We start from the raw sequence: 16,721 nt of genomic DNA on the forward strand, positions 1-16,721 counted from the left end.
CAGGCACAGCACATGGGTATCCACAAAAGTCCTGGGTACCACTGGCTGCAGCAATGCAGACATTAAGCGTGGAACACAGGGGCTAGCTTGCAAAACATGAGTGCCGGTGTTGCTTGTTGTACAAAAGTGTCTGGCCTGTGCTCCCTGACACATAGTTCCTCACAAATAGTCTCCATGGGAGTCCTGCTGCAGGCTCCTAGGCAGGAGGTGGGGATGGCTGGCTGTCTCACAGGCGCTGACTAATCCTTCAAGCAGCAAAAGTAGCTCTTTTCACTCAGCCTCAGGCTCCTTCGTGGGTTTTTCCTGGAAGTACCACTTACCATGCTGAGTCCCAAGGATTTGAGGTTGTCAAGGTGGCTCTGCTGTATGAGGCTTCCTGCTGGGCTTCTGCCTCCTAGCTTCCCAAGTCAGCTCTGTGTGGTACTGCACAAGAGAAGAGCTGAGTTGTGATGTTTGCATGGGAACATTTGCTTTAACTAAGTCCAGGATAAGAGTGGATTTAAGTGCTTTGGTTTATAAATAAACAGCACTGTGGCCAAGGTAGATTTAAGCAGAGCTGGCAACAGCCCTACTTGGGAAGGGATCTCTTTACCACATGGCCTGCTGTTGGACTTCCTGTCGCATGCTAATCCCTTAAGCCTGCTTTAGCTCTGTTAATTTTCCTTCTTTCCTTTTTTCCCCAATGGGCTGCCTCGGTGGCACGTGAACGCCAGTGTTCCTTGGCCAAGCTTATGCCTGCGGCTGGGCCAAGCATCCAGGCTGCCTTCCGAGCACTGGGTACCATGTGGCAGGGCCCCAGGGATGGTGGTGCCTGAGTGTGTCCCATTCTCTCTGTCTTACAGGCTCTGCAGTCTGCGCCTGAAGAAACTCACGGTGCTGAAAGAGCTGGACAAAGAGCTGAGCTCTGTACTTATCGCTGTGAAGATTCAGGTAGGCTCCTCTCCTTGCTGCCCCCTGATGGCAGCAAGCCCATCCTTGTGCCCTCTGTGAAGTGCTGGTCTGCATGTCCCTTGCCTCGTGCCAGCCCCTTGCTTCTGTCTTGGTTAGCACCCCTGGGGAGATTTTGGCTCTCAGGAAGGTGGGAATGATGCCCCAGGGACAGCAGCAAGCTGCCTGGTGCTGGTTTGTATCAGGGATGAATTGATTAGGCCTCTGCACTGGGACAGAGTGTGTCTTGCTTCCCTGCCTGCCTCAGCCAAGGCCCTCCTCTCGAGCTGCTGTTCAGAGTTTGGCATCCACTACCCCACTGTTCCCAACCCTTTAGACAGGCTCAGCGCTAGGTGGTTTCTGATAGTGCCCTCCATCTGATTCCCCTCCCTGGGGAGTGAAGGGTGGGAAGGGAAGAGTGCAAGGGATCAGGGGCTCTGTGCATGACTTCTGCTGACATTTGCACCCTGTGTGATCTCACTGCTGCCTCTGCTGTCCCCTCCCTTTCTCTGTGCATCACTGCTAGGCCTGGTGCCTCTACTTTGAACCAGGCAGAAGGGAGGGGAGAGGATCTTTGTCACCAAGGGGAGAGGGAATTTGCCCCCATCTTGGTATGTGTGATCCTCCCCCCTCCCTCTCTGCAGCTGGTGGTGAAGAGATGGGTCCCTGTGGGTGTAGGCACATTCTTTCCACCTGCCAAAGGGCAGCATGGGAGCAAGATGCCTCTTGAGTATGCTGTCCTTGCCACAGCTCCCCTAACCCATCTGGGATCCTGGTGTCCTTCCTTCGTTCTTGTCAGCCGGCAGAAAAGCTGCTGATCCCATTGAAAGCACTGTGGGGTGGGAGCTTTGCGCTCCCACAGAGCTCTTTGTGCCACACACATTAGGATCTAAATCCTGGATTAGTGCTGGAAGCTGCAGTATTAGTGGAGCTCTGGGAGGCGGGGTTTGCCTTCATGGCAGACCTGATTCACTTGCACAGAAGGACCTGAAAGTGAAATGTGTGAAAGCTGGGGCCTGAAGTGAGGACAGCAGGAGGATGCTGTGGTCTACACACTATTGGTCAATGTCCCGCTTTGCTGGCCTTTCTGTCACTGTGTATATGGTGCCATTCAGGAGAGCTGAAAGCACTGGGCTTTCAGCCCCAAGACCCCCGAGACCTGTGCCCCTTTGGTGCAGGCTTTAGCAAGAGAACAACCTGGGCAGGAGAGAGCTGGCTGGCCCCTGGAAATGTGGGAGCAATCAAGGCTGGGCCACAGGACCCAGCAGCTCAGGACTGGGGGGCTGGGAGCCAGCTGGGGGCTGTGGGTCCCACATGCCTGGGAGGGCTAGGCTGGTCCCTCACTCCCTTTGTCCTGCACTGTCGGCCCAACCTGTCTGTGCTTCTCTGGTCTGGGGAACCTTGGGCTCCCATGCAACCACCTTATGCTGGGGCTTCCATGTGCTGAGTGTGTATGTCCTCAGCTGCTGCCTCTCATGCACTGCAAATGTGAGGCTGTGGAAGAGGCTGCACAGTGAGACTCCAGCTCTTTCAAACAGATCACCTCCATCCCTGCCACAGGCTAACCTTGCACCCTGTTGGCAAAAGAAATTAACAGGCCTCAGCAGTGACTGTTTGAGGCCACAGGGGCTCTTCACTGCAGGGCTGCTTTCCCTGGCAGGGAACAGAGACTGCATTCAGGGTCTTAATCTAGACATGGTCACCTCCTCTCTGCATGGCCACATACCAGTGGCTGCATGCTGGTGTAGGCTCCCTGCAAAGCTGAAAGAAGCTGGAGGAGAATGCTTCTGCCCACATTACCCTGTGTCTCGACACTCATTGTGGGAGTGGGGTGTACTTGTGTGCCTCCCCAGGCTGCTTCCACCTGCCTGACCAGCCACCTTGGCAGGGTCGGGGACTGCTGAGCCTTCCTGGAAGGCAGATGGAAGCTGTAGGCAGCTTCAGCACAGCCTGCCTACAGAATGGCCTCAGATGGATCCATCCCTTCTGCTCCTCTCCTAGGTAACAGATGAGTCACGCTAGCAAGAAGCTGTTTGAAGGCTGCCCAGTGAGCATTGCCATCTCCATCTTTTGGATGGAAACAGCCAATGCATGTAATTTGTGGAGGACCTGCAAGTTCCCAAGGGGACAGCTGGGGACTAGTGGAAAGGGGAGCTGTATTTTCTCTCATTTCAGGAGTAGCTCTGTTGGGTTAAGGAAGTTGCCTGTCAGGAAGTTGCTGCTCTGAAAGGCAGGTTGCATGTAAACAAAGCTCTGACCCTGCCTGAGTTGGGCCGGCACCAAGACAACAGCCCCAGTGCTGGAGACAGTCTGCTCAATGAATGTACATGACCCAAAGGATAGTTTAAACCTGTCTAGAATATCTGATCTCCTCACAGTGATCGTGCCCTTCTGGTCTTCAAAGACAGCTTCCAAGTGTGGCATGTGCTGTTATTTGCTCCTTCATCCGAAAAGACCTCTGTCAAAGGACTAAGGGAGCTTTCATTGTCTACAGAACATACCCATTTCCCAGAGGTGATTTGAATATTTAATGTTCAGTGGCTTCCAGTGAGATAAAGTCTGAACTACTGTGAAAAAGGGGACTTACTCTCATATAATTTGAGTGGTTTTTAAACCTTTATCCCTCATTATTTGTTTTAACAGACTGGAGATGTCATAGAGCATTTCCTTCTGTGTATTGTTCAGCATGGCATTAAGAAACTCAGATGTGCCTGGCTCGGCTCCATAAAGGTGCAGATATCTGTCCTGGTGTTGTAACTGATTATGGTGTGAAGGGAAACGTGGTGCTCCCTCTCAGCAAAGAGACTTACTATAAGTCAGAAACACCCAGTCTTGAGCCATGAATAGAGGAAACAATCAAAGAAAGAAGAAAACAAGCCCCAGCACTCACAGAACTTTCAGCTCCTGTGACAGGTGCTGTGGGAGGGATGCATATCCTCCTGCAGCTGCTTGCCAGGATGTGGCTGGTGACTCAGGTTCAACCCTTGGTGCTGCTGTAGAGGGATGATGCTGGCAGCCCCTACATAGCAGACCAGAATGTGTGCTACAGTAAAGGCCAGGCTGAGAAGCTTGTTTGCCTCTGCCAGGCCTGCCTGCTGCCCTGGCCCTGCTCCCTTCAGGAATTTGAATTTTTTTGCTCCTTCTTGCTATGCATGGAAGGTACATGCAGAGTTTTCTGTCTACACCTCACTCATGCTTTGTTTCTAATCTTTTTGCAACTACTTGTAGGATTTTCCACTCCTGCCTGAGCAATCTCAGCTACACGAAAGCTGCCAGCTGGTCTCCCATACTATGTTAGTTCTCTCTCCTTTTCCAGGTTTGGTTTGCTCTTCTAGCCTCAACCCTGTGTTTTAAATAAGACCCATCAGGACATATTTATACCTGAAATTGAGGATTGTACCTTGCAAACCAGACCTGGGCATCATATGCCTGTGTATAGTAGTGGAAGCTCCTGTATGTGTTCAGTCTATTAGGTTGCAAAGATCTGTGACCACAACCTCTCCCTATTGCTTTTCACTCCCTTGACAGTCTTTGTCATCTGTGATCTTCACTGTAACAGTCTGATATTAAGTTTTCCTCTAGTACTGATGGTGATACTCAACTATTCTGCTGAGAAATTGGTCTTGCCTGACATTACTCGAATTGCAGAACAGCTGAGCTACATCAGGTGCTCACGGCCATGTCCAGCTGAGGTTTGAATTTCTCAAGGAATGGAGAATCCTTGGTCTTCCTGTGTCCTGTCCCAAGGTTTGGCTGCACTCACAGAGAAAAAAAGAAATCCCAACATCTAATGGTAATTTCCCATGTTCCAGCTCATCCCCGTTGCCCCTCCCTCTGTCCCTGTGCACCTCTGAGAGGAGTTCAGTTCTGTCTTCTCTGCACTGTCCTGCTAAGTGTCTGTAGGCAGCAGTAAAGTACCCCTTCACCGTCTCTTTTTCCAGTTGAACAAACACAGCTCACTCGGCCTCTTGTATGTCCTGTGCTCCAGCCCCTGACCATCCTGATGTATTCTGCTGGACTTGCTCCAGTCTTGTACTGGGGAGCCCAAACTGGCTCTGTAATCCAGTTGTGGTGTCACCAGTGCTGAATAGAGGGGAGGAATCCCTTTTCTCTGCCTGCACATTTGCTGAGGCTGAGATTGGTGTCATTGCTGCACCAATTGCAGCAGGGCATGCTGCCGATGTAGGGGTACCTTGATGTCGCTCAGGATCCCCCCTGTCCCTTTCTGCAGAGCCTGTCCTGCTGCCTGGGGTTCTTCCCAGACAGCAAAGTCATGGGACACCCTAGGGAAGGACTTTGCTTTTGCCTTTATTGAACCTCATGAGGTTTGTGTCGACCTTACCAGAAATCCCAAATTCTTCTTAACTCCCTGTTGCTGATAGGCAGGTAGTAGGCCCCAGGTGCTAGTTTCTAATCTGTTTAATTGGAGCAATGCTAGTTTCTGCTGGGTCGTGCTTTGCTCCTGAGGGTGATCAGTGTTTCCTACTGGATATGTGAGTGCCATCCATTTCATGAAACCTAGCGTACCTTGCAGGCTGAACTTGAGCTTAGCTAGTGGCTTTACTTTGCTGACAGGACTGTACCTCACACATTTGCAGTACAATGTCTAGCCCTTTTTCTACCCCATGTCCCGAGTGCTATGCTCCATGGTGCCCCGGGAGCTGGTCCTCTGGCTGAGCTTAGACATTATGATCTCTCTCCTTTCATGTGACCCCACAGGCCAGGTATCTCCTAGAGCTTGAGCTTGAGTATCTCCAGGGTGCAGCCTGCCAGGTCATTGCACCCATAAAGAACTGGCCTGGAAAAAGTCCCTAAAAAGTGCTGCTGTTAAGGGGTCTCTGAGCTCCACTGCTGCTCCCTTCTGTTTGCATTGTGATAATGAACCAGCCTTTGTCCCAGTCCTTGCAATGCCACATGGATGTGCTCCGGGGTTTCACTGAGGGCCAGAGCCTAGGACTGGAGCGGGATGTGTAACTTCCATAATGGTAAAGGACAGTAACACGCAGGACAGCAATGTTTATTAAACCTTCACTGACTGGATGCGCCACCCAGGCTGTCCTACACCTTTGCTGTAACTCTGTCCCCAGAAGTAGCATCTTCAAGAAGAATAATTGCACCAGTATGTGTGGTTTGATGAAAGAACAAATCTTTGGTGGAGATCTCTCTGCAACAAACAGCAAATGGTAAATGTTCTAAAGTAAATGGTGACTGTGATAGTGACCACCTATCATCTCTTCTTAGAGTTCACAAAGGAAGAGTCAGTGCATTCTTGGCCAGGAGAACTCACAGATGGTGAAGGGGATGAGCTTCACCTCCTCTCTTCAGTTTTTGGGAAGACCTTTCACAGGAAAGCCTCACTCCTGGCACAGTTGCCGGGAACAATGTTGCAGACAGCTCATACTGGGCCTTTTGAAAACCAAGGAGGGTTTCGCTAGAGCTTGTCTTTGCTCAGTGAGAGTGAGAACTCAGTGAGAACTGTAATGCTGCATCATTGCAAATGTGGAGGCCTTTCTTGCCTCCCCTCTATATGTTGTTTGTTTTTTTTTTCCTTGCTAGCATGAGTAACACCGGCAATGGAGGTGCAAGAAAGGCCTTATATCAGCGCCACCCAGGCTTGCTGGACCCTGCTGAAGTTCCCGTCAGCAAGCTTCCTTGGTGCTCGCTGGGTGCTGAAACATGCCTGTTCCCATTGCCATTCTGTTTGATTGCAGAGGGGATGTAGCTGTAGTCTCCTTTATGGTGCCACCTGCATGCTCCTGTCATGACTTCTAGGGCTGCTGTCCCATTTGTAGTGGAGATGAAGAGCTGGGGGCTCTAACCTCACCAAGGCTCTAACCTCACCTAACCTTAGCCAAATCTAGGATTTGTCTAAGTTGCTGAAGGGTCTCTGGCCACGGCCAACTTAGGATCCTGCTGGTCATGGCATCTGTCAGGATCAAGCTGGAAAGGGTATGGGGATGCAGTGAGGTCCTGGGAAGTGGCAACATATATGAGGTGGGACCCAGTTCCTTTGGACTGCTGTGCCTATTTGGTTAGCTTTGACTCATCTGCTCACTAGCCCACAGTTTAAATTAAGGAGTGCTAACAAAAGCAATTGTGTATCCTGATGAAGTTTGCTGATGATACCAAAGTAAGTGGGGAAGTGGACACTTCAGAAAGGAGAGCCACCCTGCAGGAAGACCTGGATAGGCTGAAGGAGTGGGCTAACAAGAACCTTATGAAGTTCAACAAAGGCAAATGTAAGGTCTCACACCTGGGAAAATATAATCTGGGAGTGCAGCACAGGCTGGGATCTACCTGGCTGGGGAGCAGCTCTGTGGAAAGGGACCTGGGGGTCCCGGTGGACAACAAGTTCAATATGAGTGAACAGTGTGCTGCTGTGGCAAAGAAAGCCAACAGGATGCTGGGTTGCATCAACAAGGGCATCACCAGCAGAGATAAAGAAGTCATTATCCCACTCTACTCAGCACTTGTCAGGCCACACCTGGAATACTGTGTTCAGTTTTGGTCTCTGCTATGCAAAAAGATGTGGACAGGCTGGAGAGGGTCCAGAGAAGGGCCACAAAGATGATCAAAGGACTGGGAAGCCTGCCATATGAGGAAAGGTTGAGAGAACTGGGTTTGTCAGCCTTGAGAAAGGAAGGCTTAGGGGAGACCTTATCACCATGTTCCAGTATTTAAAAGGTGGCTACGAAGACAATGGAGACTCCCTTTTTACAAGGAGTCACATGGAAAAGATGAGGGGTAATGGGTACAAGTTAATACTGGGGACATTCTGATTGGACACAAGAGAAAAATTTGTCACAATGAGAACAATCAGCCATTGAAATAATCTCCCCAGGGAAGTGGTGGATTCCCCAACATTGGACACTTTTAAGATTCGTCTGGACAGGGTGCTGCGCCATCTTGTCTAGATCATGCTTTTGCCAAGAAAGATTGGACCAGATGATTCTTGAGGTCCCTTCCAATCTGGTATTCTATGATTCTATGATAACTGATTTGCAAGAACAGCTGTACTGGCCTATCCTGTTGCCTCCCTAGATCAATGTCTCAGCTTGCCGTCCCATTCACAGGGAGGCTGGAGAGAGTGAGGAACCACTATGGGCTATTTTATACTGGGAGCTGGTCCCACAGCCCTGTGGGCACACAACCAGTGGGCATGGGCCTTTTGGGGGGTCCATGAGTTGTGCCACCCTGTGATCAAGAGAGCCTGGTGCATGCAGACAGCATTTTTCATCCCCCGGATCATTCAGTGTCTCTGTCAGCAGCCAAGCCGTAGAAATAGTAAAGATGGGACAGAAGTAAAGGAAAGAGTTTGAGTGGGCATGTGATTAGAGTGCCTCTCTTACTGTCCTCGGGGGGGGGGCAAAAAACCATTTGTATATGTGGAGAGATAAGGACTGTTGCCCGAGGAAAAGACTAGGAGGAATTTTCTGAGAGACAAGCTGGGCAACTGGGGGGACCCCTGTTCCCCTAGGACATCCTGCCTTGGTCTCAGCAGAGCTGTCCTGCCAGCTATGCTTGGGCAGGGGTCTGCACTGGGTCCATCTACTGGGGGTCAGAGATGTGCTCCAGGATCTGTCCCTTTCCTGGCTAGGTAGTGTGTTGGGACCCTTTCCTTCCCCTGCTGGTGCTGGATGCATGGCTCCCTCTGGCTCTAGTGGTGTCCCCCTCCACAGCATCTGGTGGGCTCCAGGTGCAAGGAGCCAGATTAAGCAGGGTATGCTTGGGAAGAGCAAGTGCTCCCTGGCAGGTGGGCAAGGAGAATGGGCCTTTGGCAGCTCAGGAGAAACTGCAGGCTTTTGTGAAGAGCTGATTGATGTGTGTGAGGTGGTTCTGCGAGGTGGAACAGAACAGAGTCAAGGCCCTGGCTCCTTCCTTGTGGACTGTGAACACCATTGACTTGTGTGTGTGCTGCAGTGGCGTCTGTGGCCAAGACACTCCAGCTTAGCTGTGTGCATCTACCAATCTTGTTGTAGGGTTCAAAGCGAGTCCTGAGATCAAATGAATACGTCCTCCCGCCTGGTGGCCTGATGGAGACTGAGCTGGAGCTGACCTTCTCACTGCAGGTACCTTGTGTTGCCTGATCCCCTGGGCTCCCTGGTGCTCCCCTCACCTGGCATTTCTTGGCAAGCACAGCTTTGGGGGCTCAGTGTGAAGGGGGCAGCCTCTGAGGAGGGGCTTCCTGTGGTTGCTTATGCTCAGATCATAACAGCACAGATTCCTGCTGCTGGCCAGCTGCTCCATTGCTCCAGGGGTTGTTTTGCTGGGCAATGTGGATTTGGAGAATGATATGGAGTGCAGGTGGCCTTTGAGGGGCACCTCAAAGCTCAGCAGGTCAGATCCTGCTGTACATCAGCATTGAGGACGAGTTTTCTACCTGTGTGTCACGCTGAGCCCTGCCCTCATGCTGCCATCTTCTCTGTGCTTCCCTTCCCCAGTACCCACACTTCCTCAAGAGAGATGGCAACAAACTGCAGATCATGTTGCAGCGGAGGAAGAGATACAAGAACCGCACGATCCTGGGCTACAAGACCCTTGCAGTGGGCGTCATTAACATGGCCGAGGTACAGGGTGGTGGGAACAGAGCGGAGCTTTGCATGGCCTCCCTGTGCCAGCGTTGGGAAGGGAGCTGAGCCGGCTGGCAGGTGCTCAGTGCTGTGAGGGCTCTGGCTTGTTGGCTAGCTATAAGACAGAGTGGGTGGGCTGCCAGCTGCCTTTGTGTCATCCTGGCAGGGGACTTGTCTGTCTGCCTAGGTGATGCAGCACCCAACGGATGGCGGGCAGCTTCTGGGCCTCCACAGCAACATGAAGGATGTGAACATCCGAGTGGCTGAAATCAGCATCTACTCTTTGTCCAGTCAGCCCATTGACCATGAGGATGGGAGCGTTCCCTCAGGTCCTAAAATCAAAGCTTCAGGTGTGTTAGCGCTCATCACAGACCTGAAGGCAAGCGTTTGGGACAGGACATGGGTAACACAGTGCGTCCCCAAGCGCCTGCCAGCAACACCAGTCATTTCACTGCAGCCATGACAGGCATCATGCTTAGCTGTGGCATCTGCCCTGTCTGCTTTCAGATCGCTCCCCAGACATTGATAACTACTCTGAAGAAGAGGATGACAGCTTCTCCTCAGAGCAGGAAGCCAGTGATGATGCTGTGCAGGGTCAGGTAAGGCAGGCCTGGCAGGGTGGCTTATGTCCTGGTCCCATTTCTGGGGCAAGAATCAGGAGTTGAGGGTCTCGATCACCCTGAGCCCTCTCATCTCCCTTGTAAACATTTGTCATGGTTTCAGAGGGCAGAGAGCCACAATACCTGACAACAGGAAGAACTGTGGGCTGCTTTCAAGTCCATGGTGGGGCAAGGGACTTTGGAGAGCCATTGGTATCACCCGTGTGTCCTTGGAGCTATCTGATCTGCAGCACAAAACCCCTGCTGAGCCCCTTCCACCTTGCACCACGATTCTCTCTCGTCTCCTAGTGATAACAGGCCAGAGGCTGCCCTCTCTGAGAGAGAGCGGAGCTTTTAGGAAGTACAGTCTTGGTCTGAAAATGGTCAGAGGTGGCAGACCCATCCCAGCCCTGTGATGGGCTGTGCCCCTGCTGTTTGCTGTCCTCTTGTTGTGGTGCCTACACTTCAGGCCAAAAAAGACTTGTGGTAGCGTGCTGATCACACACAGGGACAAACCCCTGTTCAAAGTCCTCCACATTACCTGTCCCATCATGCTAGGTTAACACATCAGGGCCCCATGTCCCTGGGAGCTCTGTGTATCGTTAAGGCTGATCCCTGGAGAAACAGTTTTTGTGAGCTCAGGTGCTGTGCCCTCTGAGCTAACCCTGGAGAGGGGAGAGCAGGAGAATAATACATGGGTCACAGGGAGGCTGGTGAGTGCAGAGAGAAGAGTTTTAGGTTGTAACAAGGACTGTTGCAGAAAGCTGCTGTCTCTCCTCTGAACCTTGCTGGTACACGTCCCCCTGGAGGGGCCTGGGGAAAAAGGCACTGGGGAAGAAGGTCTATTGGGGGACAGTGCTAAGGAGGGAGAAGGAGCTGCACGGAGAGAGGTGGGAGAAGTGAGAAGCAAGACTTTGGGAGCAGAGTGGACCAAAGCTTTTCAAGATAGAGGGCAAGTGTGAGGCAGGGGAACTTCTAGGAGATGCTGCTCCCTGCACGCTGAGTTGCTCTGATGTGCTGTGACCTTTTGCCTGCAGGATCTGTTTGATGAAGAGGATGACTTGAGAAAAACCAAGAAGGCTAGGAGGAAAATGATCCGAACCACATCAATGACCAGAGTAACATCAGCATTTACAACATGATCAAAGGGATGGAAGGGATTCACTTCCTCCCATCCCTGCAGGGAGTGAGGGAGGTTTGGGGGGGATGCTGGCACTGGTGCAGAGCAGGGGAGAGAGCCCTTGGCTCTGAGAAGAACGGGCAAACCTCTTGCCGTTAATGGCTTAGCTTGTTGCTCAGAGCTGTACCCCAGCTCATGGTCTGTACTGTGTTTAGTCTGGCTTCCTATCAGTGATGATCTGTGTGCAATACAGTTTTGGCTTGCTGCTGTGACATGGTTCTCCTCTTTCTCTCCCTGAGGAAGGGGAAGGTTGGTGCAAGGAAGGGTGAGCCATTAGCAGCTCTTCTGCCCATCAGCAGAAGGGGGAAGCTGCCCTGCCAGCCTCCTGGTCTCCAAGCATCTCCTCATCCCCATCTGCTTCAGCCCTGCAGGTCCCTGGGCACCTTCTTCCTGAGTTTGTTCCCCATCTTTTCTTGCTTGAAGGTGGCATTCCTCAACCAGATGGTCTGGGGAGAAGCGGGATTTAAATGGAAAGAAAGTGCTATTCCAGCCTGTAACAGAGAGAGTCTGAGTCCTTGCACCCTCCCTCATGCCCAGATACAGTGGCTTCTTGCAGAGTCCAAATTTAGTCCAAATCCTACAGCAAATTTAAAGAGCAAGGGAGATCATAGCTGACCTTGGGCCTGTGGACCCAGAAGGGAGCCTACGGCATGTTAAAGAGAGCAACCATGGCCTGTACATTAGTCAACTTGGAACCTGATTTGGTAGTTTTGCTGATCTTTCTTCTTCCCTTGTTTTGTTTTAGCAACCAAACTTCAAGCAGAAATTTGTGGCTTTGCTGAAGAGGTTTAAAGTGACGGAGGAGGTAAGAAGTGGGAAGGCTGTCCCACCTGGCAGTGTCTCCTGCAGATGTGTAGGTATCAGAGTGCTGGTTCCCACTCACTGGGAGCGCAAGGCATGAGCTGCAGGTGCTCAGGGGTGTTACCAAAGGTGGCGTGAGACATGGCATAGACTGGGGCTTGGCTTTTCCAAAGCCTTCTGCCTTAGGAAGGCAGCTCTGAGCCTCATGCTCAAATCAAAAATGCCTTCCTGTTAGGGAGTGGGACCAGGGGAAGAAGGGTGCTGTCATACCCTGGCTCTGCCCCAGGAGCTGGCATTGCAGGGATAATCATGTTCATGACTGAGAGCAGCCTAACATCAGCCTGGGGGTAGCTGGCTTTGGCTGGGAGCCTGCACTGAGTGTGCGGGCACAGCCAGTGGAGGTCCTCCCAGGTGTCTTAACTCCCAGTAAGTACTATGGGTGTCTGAGACTCCTTCGGATGTCATGCTCATGGCACCCTCCTTTGGCCCAATTACAGTGTCACTTGCTTCTTCCACAGGCTGGATTTGGCTCCCTGAGGTGGGAACAGTGCTGTGGTGTGCCTTATGGCTGGGAGGGAGCTTGTATGTACCTGGCCTGGGATGCAGGTGACTCCATATCTCTTCATTGCCCTCTGGGCTTGGTCCCACAGGTCCTGGACTCTGACCCTGTAGACCAGACCCAGGAGGTGGAGGAAGACCTGGGCTTGCTCTATGACAGCCTGGAAGAGTGCAACAACAGTGACAGCGGCCCAGAGATTGAGGACAATGAGAGTGTGCACAGCACACCCAAGCCCACCCTGAGGTAAGGGTTGTAGGGAGTCACAGGCCGACAGCACAGTCTATGGGACCTGGAGAAATGCCCTCTGACACTTTTCTTTTGCTTGGGCTAATGCAGGCATTGTCTTGTCTCCACTCCCATCGCCATCTTCTGTTGGCACCACTGAGCTCCTCACTTGCATATCCTGTTTAATAAACTCAAAAGTGCCCATTAAAACTGGCTTCCTTCACATTTAGTCTCATTTAATTTCCTGCCAGTCCAGCATCTGACACTTACTGATCTGCTGGAAGAGTACGTACTTGTTCCCAGCCCCTGCTGTTCCCCTGCTGTATCTTTCTGCTGACATTCCTGGCCTTCTCAGGGCTCTCCACACTGAAGCATGTCTGTCTTTTGAGCACTTTGTGAATGCTTGGGCCTGTCGTTGTGTCCCTGTGAGATCTGCATGCTTCATTCCCACCTTTTGTGGAGACATGTGACTAGCAACCATCAGCGATGTTCCTCACCCCATTCCCCAGGCACCTGGTGGCTTGACTTGCTCTGCCAAGCACTGCTGACTTGGCACAGAGGTCTCCAGTGGACCATGCAGTGAAACCAGGCTTTTCTCCCATGTGATCTGTGTTTACCTGGCCTCTCTGCTCATGGCTGTTCTGTTTCTGTGCTGTCCTTTTGTGAGAAAGTTGCCTTTTATTGTCTTTCTACTTGGCTGCCTCCCAGTGTGCTGGGTCTCTTCTAGCCAAGCCAAGCTTACTTGTCATTATTGTTTCTATAGTTTGGTATTTAAATATGGTTTCGATTAGCTGGAATCCCTGCTGAAGGTACTTAGCAGGGGTAGCAGACTTGGTCTGCCACAGGCAAACTGTTTGAAATTAAATCTGATGGATTCAGGAACCCATGGGGCACTGAGGAAGAAACAGAAACGTGACAGAAGTCATGTCTTCCACAAACCCACAAGTCGTTGTGAAGGAGACAGCAGGCGCGTGGGCAAGGGAGAGCTGCTTAGGTAGTCTGCTTGGACTCCAAAAGGAGTTTCACATGGTCTCTCATCGAAGGCTTTAAAGAAACAAAGGTGCTGTGGGAGAAAAAGGAATGTCTTTTTGTGGTCAGATAACGGTTTATGTATATAAACTGTGTAAAACTGTGTAAACTGTAAGAAAAGTCTATTGAGAGTATTTAAATATAAGACCCCACTCTGGCTCTGCAACTGCCTACTTGCAAACATCCGGTCGCTGGGAGAGCATCCTAGAGTAAGTGCTGGTTTGTGCTTGTACCTGCCGTTTCAGTCTTCCTTGGGTGTTTGCTGCTGCTTCTGGTAGGACAGCCTATTGGGCCCCGGGCTGTTTCTTGGCCTGTTCACAAAGTGTCCCTAGCCTGGTTTGCTCTCTAGTGCCTCAGTTTCTGGCAGTGCTGAGTGTGTATCACCCTTGAATTCACATTACTGGATCTGTACTTTTTCTAAGGAGATGTGGGAGCCAGCTGCCAAGGTCTTTAGTGTAGATTTCATGGTTCCAAGGCCCTGCATAGCCTTCTCAGCTGGTGATGACCTTCCAGCCCAGCCTGTAAATTCAAGATGTGATCCTCATGTTGGATTTATTTATCATCATAGATAGCCTTGCTAGACACTGTGAAGGTCTCTGTGGAGCAAGGGCATTAAGGTAGTCCTTAAGGGTGAGCAGTGGTGGGTTCCCTGTATTGGGCCAATGGTGTTGGGAGCAGATAGCCATCCTTTTGATTGGCCAGGGAGGCCACGCAGATGTAGGCTGCTCCTGCACTGAGGCGAAACTGGAGCTAGAACTGAGGCTGTTAGGTAAGACCTCAACAGTCAGAGCCTTTGATTGAAAATCAGAGGTGAAGGAGCAAATGTCTCCATAGGTGACTGGGAAAATGGATGGGGAAGAGGGGGCCGATTCATTGAAAACAGAAGGAGGCTGTGCAGAAGGGTTGGGATTTACCTAAATCTCAACCTGCTGAGACTCAGACTCAGTCATGCCTATAGGAGAGCCTTTAAACTGCCAAACAGGGAAAGCTGAGAATTTTGGAAGAGCTCTGTGCTCAGTGTGATACATCCTCTAGGGATGAAAGCTTCTGAATTGCAAGTGAGAGAGGGCAGAAACAGACACAGCTTCCATGGGGAAGGGGGAGACAGCCCCATTTAAATGGGGTGTTGAAAGCCAGACAGTGTATACAATCTAGACACATCCGATGTCTAAGAAAAAGGAGGAGATGAAGATACCTTTTTGAGGTGCCAGTCGCACCAGGGGTATGTCACATTCTGGTGGGATTACTGGGACAGTAGAGAGGAGTATGGGAGAGATGCTGATTGGGGGGTGAATTATTAGAAAACTTACATATTTCTCTGGTTTGACTCAAGTTATTAACATAGTCTATATGGATTGAAATTGCTGGCTGAGAAAAGGCAAGTGTAGAGTAATGACTGTACAGGGTGCTGACAATGCTTGAGGTCCTGTAGCAGAGATTGGAGGGTTGGAGAGAGCAGAAATATGTTAATAACAGGAGACATCATTTATCCCTGTGTGACCTGGAGAAAATGTCCCACCAGGGCACAATGCCGACTCTAAACCTGTAGCTTTGGTAAATGAACATGTTGTGAAGTAGCTGGTGATGGAGCCAGTGAGAGGAAAATCAAGCCTTGTCTTCTCCCAGCCAGTGTATAAACACTGCTGCTGAAGAGCTGCTCTGTGGTGGGAACCATCATTTACTGAGATGAAATGTCCTTGTAGGAGCAGTAAAAGCAAAGAACCTGGCAAACACTGTTGTTCCTGGCAGCACAGTGTGCTGTATACACATGATGAAACATGTTAAAAGGAAAGTAAAAGGAGCCGCCAGGATGTTCAGAGATCTGTAGGTATCCTGCAGAAAGCTGCAGATATATCCTGATGAGGACAGTAGAAAACAATGGAAACCCTGTCAGAGTCGTAACAGAAGAACTGCTCTATATCCTACGCCTCTGTGGCCATCTCTGGAAACCTGCAACCTGCGGTATCCCCATCTGCACACCAGGAAAATCAGGAGAAACTTTTCCTGGGAGTTAGTGAGCAAATATATACATACAGCTTAGAGGGAAGCTGGCTCACATCTCCTGCAGGAAAGTCACACATTGCAGATTGGCTGCAGTTGCTGCAAGGGTGCTGGAAAAGCTGACAGGTGGGATCCAGTGGTAGAGCCTGCTTGTTTCCTAAAGACTGGTCTTTGAGCAGCCCACCGGATGTGGAGTGGGTCCTTGGCAAATAAATAATGGATCAAAAAAGGGGAAACAAAGGTGGAAGCTTACACTGTGGTGGCAGAGACAATCCTGCTGCCCCAAGGGAGTTTCTGTGTTGACCATTGTGACTTGGGAACAGGATCTTGGAGTTGCACTGTGCAGCTCTACCAAAACATCAGCTCAGAGACCAGAAAAGCAAATTTAAGTGTTGAGGAACAAAACAGGACTTTTCTGCACTGCTGCACTACCTGTGGTGTGGTTCTGTGTGCAATACTGTGGTCTTCAGAGCCTTGGGAAAGGGGAAAGCAGAAAGGGAAGGTGGAAGATAGTGCTGGAAGTGTGCAGCAGCGGCAGTCAGAGGCAAGGACCCCTCCCTGGAAAAGGGGGAGCAGAAGGGAAGGCAGCAGAAATCTGTGGAAGCCATGGTGGTGCAGAGCGGGCAGAGAGGCTCAGCAGCACTTTGGAGTTGTGGTGTTGACAGAGACTGGTGAGATGAGGCAAGGTGGTGGTTCCTCACCCTGCATTGCAGTGGTAGGTGATCACTTGAGAGAGAAATCACTGCTGGCTAGGAGACAGGGACCCTGCCTCCAACTCACTGAGGTCACAGGTTTAGCCCTGTTGATCTGGGGTGGCCCCATCCTGTCCC

The 16,721-nt window shown here is 51.0% G+C and overlaps 1 protein-coding gene across 1 annotated transcript in view; it reads left to right on the forward strand.

Moving 5' to 3' along the window:
• The window catches only part of LOC140649674 (phosphofurin acidic cluster sorting protein 1-like), a 70,108-nt gene that overhangs the window by 46,467 nt on the left and 6,920 nt on the right, over positions 1-16,721 (forward strand). The window contains exons 2-9 of the mRNA XM_072857183.1: positions 843-930; positions 8,907-8,996; positions 9,369-9,494; positions 9,685-9,847; positions 10,005-10,096; positions 11,134-11,214; positions 12,022-12,081; positions 12,728-12,879. Coding sequence (XP_072713284.1) covers positions 843-930; positions 8,907-8,996; positions 9,369-9,494; positions 9,685-9,847; positions 10,005-10,096; positions 11,134-11,214; positions 12,022-12,081; positions 12,728-12,879 — 852 coding nt within the window. The remainder of the gene's footprint in view (positions 1-842; positions 931-8,906; positions 8,997-9,368; positions 9,495-9,684; positions 9,848-10,004; positions 10,097-11,133; positions 11,215-12,021; positions 12,082-12,727; positions 12,880-16,721) is intronic.

The sequence above is a fragment of the Ciconia boyciana genome, chromosome 3 (assembly GCF_034638445.1).
Source record: "Ciconia boyciana chromosome 3, ASM3463844v1, whole genome shotgun sequence".
NCBI lineage: Eukaryota > Metazoa > Chordata > Aves > Ciconiiformes > Ciconiidae > Ciconia > Ciconia boyciana.